The sequence below is a fragment of the Stegastes partitus genome, unplaced genomic scaffold, assembly GCF_000690725.1.
Source record: "Stegastes partitus isolate 25-593 unplaced genomic scaffold, Stegastes_partitus-1.0.2 Scaffold44, whole genome shotgun sequence".
Classification (NCBI taxonomy): Eukaryota; Metazoa; Chordata; class Actinopteri; family Pomacentridae; genus Stegastes; species Stegastes partitus.
Window position 1 is genome coordinate 682880 of NW_007577775.1, and position 13426 is coordinate 696305.

Genomic DNA, 13426 nt, shown 5'->3' on the forward strand with positions numbered 1-13426 from the left:
CTAAGTCAGCTGGGATAGACTCCAGCCTCCCACGACCTTAGTGAGGATTAAACGGTGTATAGATAATGGATGGATGGGTGGATATATCAATCTTTCATTTAAAGTAACTAAAGGGATTAGCTGAATAATAATCACTGTGTTGCGTTTACTTCATGTTCATGCCAGTTGACGGACATAGTTTAGTATTATTCCAGACATACTCTGGACAGTCATTCTTTGTTTTCGGTAACCTCACTAAAAGAAACTCACAACTCAAAGTCATTTTTATATCAGCATATTTTCCAAGCTGTACAAACTCAAAGGAGTTTCCTTTTGGTCTCTATATAGTATTTATGTATTTGGAAAATGGATAAAGGTTCAAGTTATGACTGCTTGTTAACTACACTGAGTATGCCATGGACCAAGAGACACACAAAAAAAAGAAAAACACAAGCTGTACATATTTTATTGCAACTTAATAGTGACATAACAAGTTTTAATACATTATATTACAAATATCTTATGTACAAACGCAATGTGTTGGATTTATTGACATCAACAAACCGCTAAATTTATACAGTAAATACAGTGCTTGATTCATACAAGCAAATTGGTGGATACCTGTTTAAGCAGTTCAAGATTTCAGAACAAGTTTTTTTTTTTTTTAAAGAAAAAGAAAAGCAGGACATTAAAAAGAATGTACCTCCTGAAATTTTATTAATGAGTTGATTTATCATCAAAAATTTGCATAAACAGACTGTTAATAACATCGGATTTTTGTAAAAACAGTTTTGGTTTTAATGTTAGAAAAGACACTGGCACCATTTATTTATTTTTTTTCGATAGCACATTTTACTGCAATTGACTAAAACTGGCCAGAATATCAAGGCTGTATTACAAGTCAATAAATGTTACGGTTCCTAGAAATGCCACATTTGAAAAATGTATTTAGAATGAAATTAAAAGATAGTCACTGGATACATCTCCTGTGTCAACCTCATTTGCTTGTTACATACTAAATATATATTGTATGGTTCCTATCCCAAAGCTACTTATTTACTCACTCATATCAAATGAGAGCACTGTTACCTAAGGGTCTTGTTTGCCAAAGTGTATTTAAAGTAACTCCTGAGCAATGAGCACGTCTTCATATGTCTCATGTGTAAAAGGGAAACGTGTACAGACGACTGAATAACAGTGCACACATTTGTTGGATTCTTAGGGGGACCAGTATTGTCCTGATGTTTTGATATTGCACTTTCAACATCATCCTTCTCTTTGTCGTCTGACTTGGTCTGGTGCCACTCCATTAAACAAAAAAAAGATATCAGGCCTGTAAAGATTTCAGTTTAGTGAGAGATACAGTACAGTATGTGTTTCTTTAGTGGAAGGTGTTTGGGTTTGGACGGATCATCATGACTACTTTCTTTAGCGAATATGCTCCTCCTCTGAACTCGGCCCAGTACACTCCGTCTTGGTAGCGGCTGCGGTAGTGTCCTCCTCTGTACCAAACTCCATTCAGATTTGAGTGGGCACAAGAGTTGTACCACCAGCCTCCCTTCTGGTAGTGGGCACAGTTACCTAAAAAGATGGGAAAATAGACAAAGGTTGTGGAGATGTTGGTTTTGCTCGCCAAAATGTGTCCAAACCTTTAGTAAGACTGAGTTTTATTACCTGTGTATGCATCGTGATCCCTGTCCAGTGTCGTGAACTGTTTGCCGTTATGCCAGGTGAGGGAATCTCCAGCATTGCCATGGTAACGGCCCACCCTGAGCTTGTAGAAGTCGGCTTCAGGCTCCACTCTAAAGCTGGCGTACTCCGCAAACACCTTTCTGCCAGACCAGTCCTCCAGCGTGACCAGCAGTTTGTAGTTTCCCTGGTTAGTCAGCCAGTATATGTTCTCCAGACCCAGCCAGTACTCGCCGTCAATATTGCCAAAACCTTGCTGTGAAGTGCAGTGATAAGAATAACATTATCAGTGCGATTAGGAAATCCTCTCTGAATGTTCTTTGAAAGCTGTTAGTGGATGTCTGGAGGATGATTCAGGGCTGCTGCCCACGCTCTGGAGGTAATTATGAGTTTTACTTCTTCAATGGGGTTGTTTATCGTCAAGGAACATTATTATAAATGGACCCTCTGAGTCCGGTTTATAGCTTGCACCAGGTGTCCAGATTTCCACTGTTATTTTGTTATTGAAAACACAGCAGGATGGAGTGCATTTAGTATGAAATTCAACATACTGGATGCTGTCTCACTGCTTTGTTCTGGCTCTGATCATACTGCAAGTTGGTTTGTGGTGTTTTGAATCATGGAAACCCTCCTTCTGATGAAAGCAGTTTGAAATTACATGTGGTTTAAAGATTTTTTTTGCAATAGTCTTGGAAATACTTCTCAGCTAGAGATTTAATCAGGAGCCTTGTAAATTGTTGGCCTTCGCACAAATGTTTACCAATGAACTCCTTCTCCCTTTTGGAGGGATTTCCCACACAGAAGATAAAGAAAATTTGTTCCCTTGCGTAAAAAATATAATGTTCTCCACGGCTCTTTTATCAGATATGCTCAGAAGCAATATTCAGAAGATTTTCCATGAACATCCGTCATGCTAACGCAACCAACTGAAGTGACATTTCAGTCCAATACCCTCACTTTTTTATTTAAGTGTGAAGTCATTTCACAAGACCAATGGATGTTGCTGGAATTAATGAGTCATAAGGCTGTGACTGAGGCAGGCAATACATCAGACTACATTAGACACTTTAAAAGCTTAACAATTACCTATTCATTAGTTTTTCACATCTGTTTAGTGTCAAAACACCCTGCATAAGTCACCAGCCTCCCTCCAAACTATGAGGTCCTTGATTTGGTGTGAGGTTGTCGCACCTTGTATGTCTCCCAGTTCCTGAAAAAGTTGACAGAGCCGTCCACCCTCCTCTGGATCACGGTCCAGCCACCTGGGTCGTGTCTCTGGTCGCACCACACCTGCATGAGCCGGTTGGCATTTTCAGGCTTCACCAGATACATGCCGCTGGCAGTGTGGCCATCCTCCAGGGCCTGCAGGCAATCCTTAAATGGACCTAAACGGAAAGATTACAACATGACACATACGGCATGTAAAGCTAAGTCAGTTGCAATGATGTCTCAAAAATTAAGCGTAGGAAATGGAGAAAAACCCATAGTGACACAAAGAGTTATTATATTGCCGTAGGGAATCCCATTTTTCAGCAGAGGCTCTCATTTTAACAGTAGAATTGACTTTGGCTGCTCCTCTCACAGGGGAAATGGCTTCTGGTTGTGCAGCCAAAAGAAACACTGGCATGAGGGCAAAGGGAATCCTGACTATTGAATGATGAAACAGTAGCAAAAGGTTTCAGGCATCTATGATTCCTTACAGTCCAGGTTTTTTTTATTTTACTTTTTTCACTTTTTTGTGTTTTATTTTATGTGAACATCATGTTTTGAAGAGAGAATTTCCGGGACTAAATTAAGCTTATAAATCTGCGTCTGACACTCTACTGCTTTGCCAGGAAGTCTGCTGTTTTTTAAAAAAAAAAAATTTTCCCCCCAATATTAAGCAACATGTATTGCTTGTTTGCACCAGGGAAATAAATCGTGCTTGTCTGTGAAAAGCAATTGTGCAGCGTCAACCCCTCATTGTTCTGTAGCAATACTATTCTTGCCACAACTGTTTTGTAAATTTGTGCAAGGTCAGATTATTATTGGATTTCATGGTGCAAATCACTGAGACATAATTTGCACGTGTTCCAATATGATTTCGCTGCAAGTTCCAAACCTGGCAGACATGAAAAGACACTAATGGGGCAACTGGCTCCCCTGCTACAAATTGCTGTGAAACTGTTTAAGTTCTCAAGATTTCACACTTGTGTGGCTTGCCAACTGGCGCGCCTTACAAAGTGTTTAAATACGGTGAAGGCAAATGGACAGAGAATAATAGGTCACACAGAGGGGCAGAGGTGATGGAAGCGGTGCATCAAAAGTTTGCAAGAGATGGGGGGGAAAAAAGAACGAGGCATGTGAAAGAAGAAACTCTTTGGTTGTTATTGTACAAATGTTTTAGAGATTGTTTTTGGTTTAATGAAATCACCACGGATGATATCTGTTTCATGGCCCACGCTCAGCCATCCATTTACACTCAGGAATGTCTCTGTTGAGCAGATACAAGCCAGAGAGTTGCCCTGCCCTGCCCTGCTCTGTTCTGCCTGATAAAGTCTGCAGCTTTGGGTGGAACATATGACTGTTTCTTGCCTGGTGCAACTGGAACAAATGACATCACCGGCTCCGGGTATCTCTTTCTGTTTGTACTTACCCCCTCCCCTTTTTTTTTCTTACATCCTTGTGTTTTCTCTCTGTTTTCTCTCTTGCGTCTGTCCCTTCCTTCCTCTATCCCTGCCCGGTGTGAATCACTCCGTTCGTGTTAAGGGTTTATGTAACTTTTGGGGGTGTTAGTTGCACGACCGTGGGCAGGAAATTACTTGCCTCCTTTCAAACTGTCCATACAAAGGCTACTGTTCACATGCAGCCTAGTGAAAATGGCAAGCAGTAGCACAAAATGTCAATGGAAAAAGCTCCCAGTAGTCGTGTTGGAACTGGTCTTTTCTGGGAGTTCTTTTTTTTGTACCAAATTTTCATTTTCCACCAAAGTCAAGCTTTCTAATGCAAGCGAATGGCAATAAACTATTCAAATCGCACAAAATGCATCACCCCTCAGATCAATTTTTTGAATCTGCTGGTTCAAAAGAGCAGGGGGCTTGAGGCCAGATATTCATTGAGGCACATGTTTTTACCCTGCTGATATGCTTTGTGTTTTTGTGTGGGTTAAATCATGGCAATTAGATGACATGCATCTAAAGGGCAGACGACAACAGCATTTCTGTTCTCACTACTAGACCTTTGCTCTGGGACTGTGTGGGACATATTTAAATCAGCTTTTACTGGAAGAATGGGTGCTCGGTGCTGTCTTGTGATTAAGGACTTGCTGGATCAGACACTCAGTCTTTTGTATGTGACTAGTATTAAAGATAACAAATAAAGATCTAAAGTCAATGTTTGTGTAGAATTTATTAGACTCACCAGAGGGCTTGTCAGTGGTGGATGGACTGTGTGTACCAGTGGGCATTGTTGGGAGAACAGGCGGGAGAGACTTTTGGTCACTCTGGATCTCATTGCTCATTGGGTTGTTGATGGGTGGAAGGACAGGCGGCTGGTACGGCTTGTTGAGAGGAGGCGATTGCGGAGGTGGCTGAGGCCGCGGCTGGGGAACAGGGACGTGGCGGGGAGGAGGTCTTCTCTGGCACTGCTCCTCCAACAGAGCAATAAGAGCTGATTGGTTCGTGGCTAAGGAAGCTAAGTGCTGGTACTTGTGCTCAAGATCTTTGTATCGACTGGTGAGCTGTTGCATCTCCGAGGTTTGGTTCAGGATCTTGTTCTCCATCTGTGCCAGTTCTAAGGCATTGTCTCTCTTCCTAATGATCTCATGAAGCAGCTGCATGTACAGCTGAGTGACTCTGGAGTTCATGTTTCGACTCTCCTTCCTCAGAAGCTTGACCTCGTTGACAATACCTCCGTCCACCTCCACCAACTGCTGCAGGGTCTCGATCTGTCTCTTCTGTTTCTGCAGCTCCACATTTAGCAGCTCTAGCTCTTGTTTGTTTACCCGGTTCTCCAGCATGGCCTCCGGCTCCTTGGAGTTGACACAGATGGCTCCGGTCACTTTTTGTTGCGGCACAATGAAAGTGTAGGAGCACTTGTCCTGTGGTGGGTCAGCTGGAGCACGTTTGCTCCTTCCAGCATAGAGAAACTCTCTCTCTAGACCGTCCTCACTGCTCTCAAACTCTTGGGTTCTTTCCCTGCCATAGCTGCTCTCTGACGGACTCCCCTGCGTCTGCTGGGCACCACAGACTAATCCATAAACCAGAAGGAGGGCCAGCAGGACCACCGAAGGGGGCTCCATGAGTGTCCAACTCACCAAAGCCTGAAGAGAATGAGTAAAAACATGAAGAACGCCATTATATTGTTGTAAAAAAACAAAACATCTGTCACAGCTGACTCACTTTGCAGAAGTTAAACAGAATGAGCACACATTTGCTCAAACATTTTTCCTTAGTTTACAAGTGAAAGCCCTCAGGATTGGGGTGTTTCAGAGGACATCATCAGAGTCCTGCACTGCGACTGAGACCAAAAGAAGACTGTCTGTCTATCGGGGTCCTGTCCTCCATTAACTGTAATGAACCGTCAGGAACAGACGCCCTCTGCATACATATCTCAACCTAGGCATGGCTGGAGGTCATTACAGCTCCCAAAAATTCTCGCTACCAAAAAAGATTAAATCTGAAAGGAAATAGCTCGCCGGCCCTGCTGAGCGCCACAGTGGCTGCGCCAAACTTCCATGACAGGAAACGCCTGATATTCATGTGTAACATATAAATCAGGAATCTCAAAGTCGCTCCAGTATTCATGTCACTACTAGCATAAGCACATTCTGGTGTCTTTAAAGTGTAATTAATTGAATACATCTAACCTCAATCCAAGTTTGTTTAAACCAGATCTCTTCTAAACAAAACAGTACTATTTGAAAGTTTCTCATCTCTGTCACTGGCCTAAACAAAAATATTTCTTTTGTCTAATGATGTGCTGATCTTTTTAGTCAATTGCGTTGCTGGTAAGAGAGTGTGTTTAGTTTAGTTTGCTGTCCTGGCTCAGTGTCTCTTTGGGTGACTGCCACAGCTCGTCTCGTCCACACAGAAACACTTCTATCTGTTCCCCTCTGCAGGCCTGGACATCTTTGCTTATGGAAAATTTGAGACAGTACCAGATGATGCTATTCAACGAACCCTTTTCAAAAATTGATTGTGTTACATCAGTTCTCTCTAAAGCCTTTACCAAAAGAGGAAAATAGGTTGCATTTAGACATGCAAAGGCAGTTAATCCTAATTGATGTATCCACTCTGGACATGTCTGTTTCTGTTTTGACAAGTAGACTGAAAACGTAGTCTAACCATTTAGCATGATGGAAAATGAGGGATCTTATATAACATTCTAACTATTGGTCTCAGTATTCGTCCCAGATAAATCTTAGATATAGCTCTGTTTGGATTAAAATTTCTCTTAAGTGGTTTCCTTCATAAGTACACTTTGTGGCACAAGCCATAGCTTTCCTTATGAGGTCAAGAGAATGAGATGCTTAACCGTTTGAACGAGAATTAATTTCTATTTTTAGTAGGAAAATAAGTGCCGGCAGTTTTTGAAGATGTTGTGGTGTTATTAGAAGTGGAGGGGATGCCACTGACTGCTGAGGAGAATGTAACTCCTGTGTAAGGATAACAAGGCCTTGAACTCCTGGGGCACCTTAATTGAAAGCTGCTGCATATTGGATTACAGAGGGGTCCTGTGTAACACCTCCCCAGAGTCAGATGGGGCCTGTCTAATCATAAAGCTTTATAAAGAGGCCTATATTGGCTGAGCAAGGATTCACAACCTTACATGTTCTTCCCTCACACGTTTGTTGTAGCTTAACTCTGTGTGAAAGATAATCTACCATATAATGCTGAGCACAAAATTGGGAAGAGAGCAGAAATGTTTTTGTCTTGTTAATCCGGGCGTGCAGCCAGCACATTAGGTTGGAGACATGGAGAAGAGAAATGCAGCACTCTCCAAGAACATGACCCTTGGCACATTCGACCCTTCTGGTTTTATCTGTCTAGAATCAAATGTGTAAACACTTTTTCTTACAGAAAAAAAAACTTGCATAGAAAAGTTCTTCTGCTCTTGGTACTTTTGTGCAATCTGTTGTTTTGGTATCAGATAAAAAGTCTCAGGTATTTTGTTAAAACAGTACCTAAAAGCACTCCTCGACTGAAACGTGACTTTGATTAATAAAAATACCCTGAGTTGAAGTGCAGTTTCTGCTTCAAATTTACCATGGAACTGTCTGCTGTCAGCACAGTATGAGGTCTTTCATAGTACTAATCCGGCTAACAAAGCCTGAGCTCTATGACGTCACCTCTGCAAATGTTGATTGATGCAGAGTTTGTAGTGTCACAGATATGTTTTAAACTATGCAAAGAGAGACAGTTACGACTTAAATTATGTTAAAGTCTTATAGATCAAGCCACGCAACAATCACTAATAATAGCTTACAAGTAAGCCCATAGCAAGATAATCGAGCAGCTCCAAGCCTGTCCCTTGTAATGTGCTGATGACTGTATTTGGCCAGTGGCTCCTGCGGTTTCTCCCCCTGGAACATGAGCTCTGTCTCTGAGAAATGCCGTGTGATTTGCCCCTGCTGCCGAGGAGTCCCATTTTGGACGTTGTTAGCCTGGAATCTCCTGCTTTAGGCTTCACTACACTTCAAAGCTGAGGGGAAAATGTTTGCAGCTTGTGATGATATGTGTTTTTGTAAGTGTATGTGGTATGTGCATGTCTGCGAGTGTTTTTCCGTTAATGTGTGTTTTCAAATAACAACACTTGCTGGGTTCAGTCTCCCAGGGACCCAGAGAGAGTCCCATCTGCCGCAGCAGAGACAGCCTGTTATTAACCCATCCACAGTCTGCCAGAGGGAACAACAGAGAGCTTTTGCCGCCTTCGTCGCTGTTAACAGCCCCTATGGCTCATTATTGTCCTAAAATCGGTTCACTTCAACAAGCTGCTGTTGACCGGCTAATAGCTGCAGTGATTAAGCGCTGTTGAGAAGTGTCATATATGTCTGCTCTGTCCAAGACCTGCAGACGGTCGACTAAAGTGCGGGGAATAATCCCTCTCATCGTAATATGACTGACAGCTCCTCTTATGCAATTTCTTCAAGTCTGCTTCACACCAAAATGTTTTGGTTTTACTGTCTTCAGGTGGTAAGTCTGTGTTTACATGACTCCTCTTTCTGGATTTTACTCAATGTTAAATTAAGTGTGATAGGCAGGTGCAGCGGGCGGGTCACTGTGTCTCTGACCAGCACTGTGCTCCAGCCTTTTTGGTCATGCTCAGCACATATTAATTAGAGAGGGGGGGCAGCTTTGCTCAGACTGGCTGATGTCTCTCACACCAGCCCCTCTCATTTCAGCGTGAGCAAGGCATTCCTCACATTCTTTGTCACCTCATTAGAGTGAGCTGCCATACTCACATGGAGAGTCAATGGCAGTGGCAGACAGAGAAAGCTCAGACCTTCTAGACAGAGGACCCCTGATCCCCACTGTACCTATAAGACATACTCTATCTACTGACCCAGTTCATTCCCAGTGTCCTACTTTCTGTGTGAATGCTTCATAATCACATCATCATCTTCATCCGCAGCAGGAGATCACAACACGACTACACAGCACCTCATTTGTCAGTAGCCAAAGAGGAGCGGACACTTGCAGGACGGCTTTGTGCCTCATGTTCAAATTAGCACCGACGCTGCTGAGAATTGGCAGAGTCCTCCTACATGACACTTAATACGTGTTGGATCAGAGTCAAATTCAATTTGCCCACGGTAATCTGCACTATTACTTTACCTTGAGGGTAACCTCATTCTTTCCTCAAGCATGTAATCCTTGTAAGCGTGTAACATGACATTTGGAACATGGTTAACCTCAGCTACCTGCTCAGTGTGATAGTGACAGTGTTTTAAGTTTCTTTAGAGGAGGAGAGTTCAAGTTTTTGTTCAAATTCAGGTTTTGTTCAGTGTCTCTTGCTACTGGGTGCGATCTTCTGTACCTCGCTTGTGATCTCGGACAGGGAGGCAGGGGGTCTTGGGAATTGTTTCGATAAGTTCCAGCATTCTACCTCAAAGCCCCCTTATCCAAACACTACCCTGGCAACAGAAACAAAGACGGGATTCAGCTGCCCGCTTCTCTGTCCTCTTGAGTCCAGGGGAACATCCTGAAGCTGCAGTCTGCTTGACATAGAAAGGTTATCCTTTTTCCTTTTTAGAAGTGAATGGCTCTACTTGGATAATAAAAAGAAAGCCCATTCTCCGCTTGAATCCTACGAAGCTGTTGCTTCATTAACCGTTCTACAAACCCTCTTTATTGACAATGTGTCTTTACTTTACACTGACAAGCTAAATGTTTTTATCAGTAGCACTTCACCAGCCTAAAAAGCTCACTCTCCAGCATCCCCCTGTGCTGAATTAGCCCCCCTTGGCCAAATCTATCAGAGTCAGAATCAGGCTCAGTTAGTCATCATAAAGCAGAATTACCCCTTGGCACCAAACAGTGAGTCAGAAACAGATGCTGCTTAAGACTGCTAAATTTTAGACAAAAAAATAAATAAATCTTTGAAGTGCAGCAGCTTGGGAGTGAACAGTCTGACTTCAATCAGTTTGACAAAACTACAAACTAAGTGCTGAATATTTGTGTTAAATGTCACTTGGACCTGATTTATTCTGAGTTCACTAACACTTGTATCACACCAAGTAAGGTCATTATTTGCGCTGTAAGAATACTTGTTACAAGTGGCGACAATTTGTCAACGCAGTGAACTGAAGTTATTTGAATTACGTAATATAAGCATGCACTTTTCGTGCTAAATAAATCAGCAAACAGGATAAATATAAAAATAAGAGAAGGTTACATAATGCTTACGAAATTACTGCACAGTACTGATGAGGCTCCCTCAGTTGCCTTGCCCTCCTGCCAGAGCTGTTTGAAGTTTCTCTTGGTAGAAAGTCATCCCAAGTGTGAAAGCTGCAACCTTGCGTCCTCCTCTTCCCCTTTCTGTGCTTTGCCCGTCTAGTTACTCACTCTTTATCACCTTAGTCCATTCCAGTAGCAGAGAGGTATTGGTGTTTTAAAGCCTATTATTAAAAGACTGTCATTAACCCAACAGAAGCTCAACTTGCCAGAAACTCTTGAGCAAACATTAAGTGGATTGTTCCAAAAATATCCACTCGGAAAAAGTTGGAACAATTTCAGAAGACAACTTTAGCTGGATGTTGGAGGTAGTTTCCTGTTAAAACGGTGAGAGTCCAGGGCAGGTTGTGCACTGCCTGTGGCCCGTTAAGAGAAGACTGTCACTTTTCTGTGGGCTGAATCCATCACTTCTGCCTCACAGCTCTAAGAGGCTGTCTCTCTCAACCGCACCTCTCTCTCTCTCTTACTCCCTCTACCTCTTTCTCTCTCTCTCTTTCTCTCTCTCTCTCTCTCACTCTCTCTCTCCCTCTCCCCCTCTCTCTCTCTCCTTGGTGCTTTTAAATGATGAAAAATCCTGTAGCAGTGTTTCAGTAGGCAGAGCCTCCCCCCCTCTCCCTTAAAATGAACACATTCTTGTAGCAACAGCCTTCTTTCTCCACCCCTCCTCCCCATGGCACAAAAGAGATCCACAAGCATGCACAACACACACCACATACACACTTCTCAAATTTCCAACCCCCTGCCCCCTGGCCACTGGTTCACCACCACCACTATTTCTGGCTTTGGTTCTTCTGGTGGTGGTGGACAGCAGAGATGTTACACTGATCAGATCCTAATTAGGCGTGAATGAACACTAGCCCTGAGAGAGAGAGAGAGAGAGAGAGAGAGAGAGAGAGAGAGAGACGGAAAGAGGATGACGGATAGGAAGCAGATCCAGGTGTTTCACTGAGACCAGGTCTGGGTGGGTGACTGTTGACCCCTGTTTTATAGCCTGGAGGTGAGATGTCTGAGGTCTGGATCTCTGCATAGTGACCTACATCTTGCTCTGGGATAATTATTACTTCAAAAGTGGAGCTGCACATATTTGTCTCCATGCGTTGCGGTGGACAAGAGGATATGAAACACGTCATGTCAGAGCATGGACAGTACTGCCAATAAGCTACAAATTCCTCAAGCAAAAACTTGGCTTTTGGTTCTCTTGCCTGTTGGCAGTTGGCTGTTGTTTTTGTGTTGTCTTCCTGTTTTCAATCAGAGTTAGGTTTTTTGGCCAGCCAATAATGTAGTCAGTGCGTTTCCTGTGTCTACTAAGATCATCGAGAATTTAATGGTTATTTCTCACTGCAAAGGTTATAGAAATGTCAGGTAGCTTAATTATGGACACATTTACCCATTTCTAGGAACTATTAAAGTAATCTCTTAATCTGGTATTAACTGGTTTGTCAGCTACTGAAATTATATTGTTTAGACCCTAATTTGTACTAGCACCAGATGGGTAATTATGTTAAATCAGTTGCTGTTAACTGGTTTTCAGCCTTTATTTTCCCCGGCATATTAAAATTAGGCACCACTGCCACACCTAAAAGCAATCATCTTATCACGCTCCTGTTTATTGTGCAGCGTATGTCAGCGTATGCTTGCGCTAACATCTACTTCAACGTTTTATTGTGGCTTTGTGTTTAATAAAATTTCAAGTTTCTCTATGTAGTTTGTTTTACAATGCGCAGGATGTGTGATTCTCCCTTTTGGAGTGTTAACATTAAATATGTTACAGATGGCGACTACCTTTTATGTGTGTTAACTATAAACTCTGAAGCTCTAAAAGTGTTGGGATGCATATAAAAATGGGAAAAGAATAGGGAAGAAACTAATGAGGTTTCAGTTACATCACTATCATTTCGGAGTTAAACAACAGGTATTTCCATCCGAAGGCAGTTTGTCAATTTAAATGAAGGTGCATAAATGGTGTACAAGTTTATGGCTTAAGTCTTGTAATAATTGTGTGAATTTATTTCTCAAATAAGCCCCCCCTCCTTTTTTGTTTTCCTTTTTTTTTTGTTCTTTACTGGGTATGCAACTGTTTACGTGCCCCTGCTGCTTGTATACTCCACAATCAGCGTTTTCCATTGTGTTGTTTTAAATTTCCACATGGAGTTCCCTTTAAGCCTATAGATTTAAATACTGGCTGCAGTGCATCTCTTAAATCCAGGCTATTGTACATTTTGTATTCACGTGTTTTTGTTTTTTTTTTTATAAAGGAATGTTCTTGCTATAAAACGGTCATACTTCAGTTTTGTGGAAATGTTCCCGTGCACTATTAACCACATCTCATAAAACTGGAAAAACTATTTGTTATAGGTAGCATTTAGCCTTTCTGATGCCAGTTGGTGCAACATCATTTATTAGTAAGTAAAAGAAAATATTATTAACTGCTGAGTGCTAAAGGTGCAGCAAGCAATAGCTTCCTGGAGTTTAAAAAAAAAAAACAACAACTATATATCAATATTTCCAATATCCGCATTGCTCTGTGGATATTACATAAGGGATTATTAGATTCACATTCATGCGTAATTTGTTTGTACAGATCATGAGTGTTTCGGTATTTAAGGGCACACAGCTGTTGATTTATTCCACTGTCGATTCAGTTTCTTCCTCAAGTGAATGGAACTGCCGAACCGTTTCCCCTGATGACACTTTGAGAATGTACAACTGGCTTTATGGGATAAAGTTCCTGGCAGGAAATACTGGACTACCAAGAAGTGGACAATTTCATTTCGTAACATCCAAGATTAAGCTGGACTGAAGTACAGGTCACTCCTTTGACAAAC

At 42.1% G+C, this 13426-nt stretch overlaps 1 protein-coding gene across 1 annotated transcript; it reads right to left on the bottom strand.

Annotated features, from left to right (window-relative positions):
* Positions 1 to 429: 429 nt before the first annotated feature.
* Positions 430 to 11069, bottom strand: angptl2b (angiopoietin-like 2b). The gene is made up of 5 exons (XM_008306020.1): positions 10554 to 11069; positions 5068 to 5968; positions 2860 to 3053; positions 1654 to 1924; positions 430 to 1560 (listed from the first exon to the last, which is right to left on the bottom strand). Exons 2-5 carry the CDS (start codon positions 5945 to 5947, stop codon positions 1361 to 1363), a joined length of 1545 nt encoding a protein of 514 aa, XP_008304242.1. The 5' UTR covers positions 5948 to 5968; positions 10554 to 11069; the 3' UTR covers positions 430 to 1360.
* Positions 11070 to 13426: the final 2357 nt, after the last annotated feature.

Coding starts and splice junctions, on each gene's coding strand:
- angptl2b (XM_008306020.1), bottom strand. CDS start 5,947: ATGGAGCCCCCTTCGGTGGTCCTGCTGGCCCTCCTTCTGGTTTATGGA. Junction 1,925..2,859: donor GGAACTGGGAGACATACAAG/GTGCGACAACCT, acceptor TGCACTTCACAG/CAAGGTTTTGGCAATATTGA. Junction 1,561..1,653: donor GGATCACGATGCATACACAG/GTAATAAAACTC, acceptor CCATCTTTTTAG/GTAACTGTGCCCACTACCAG.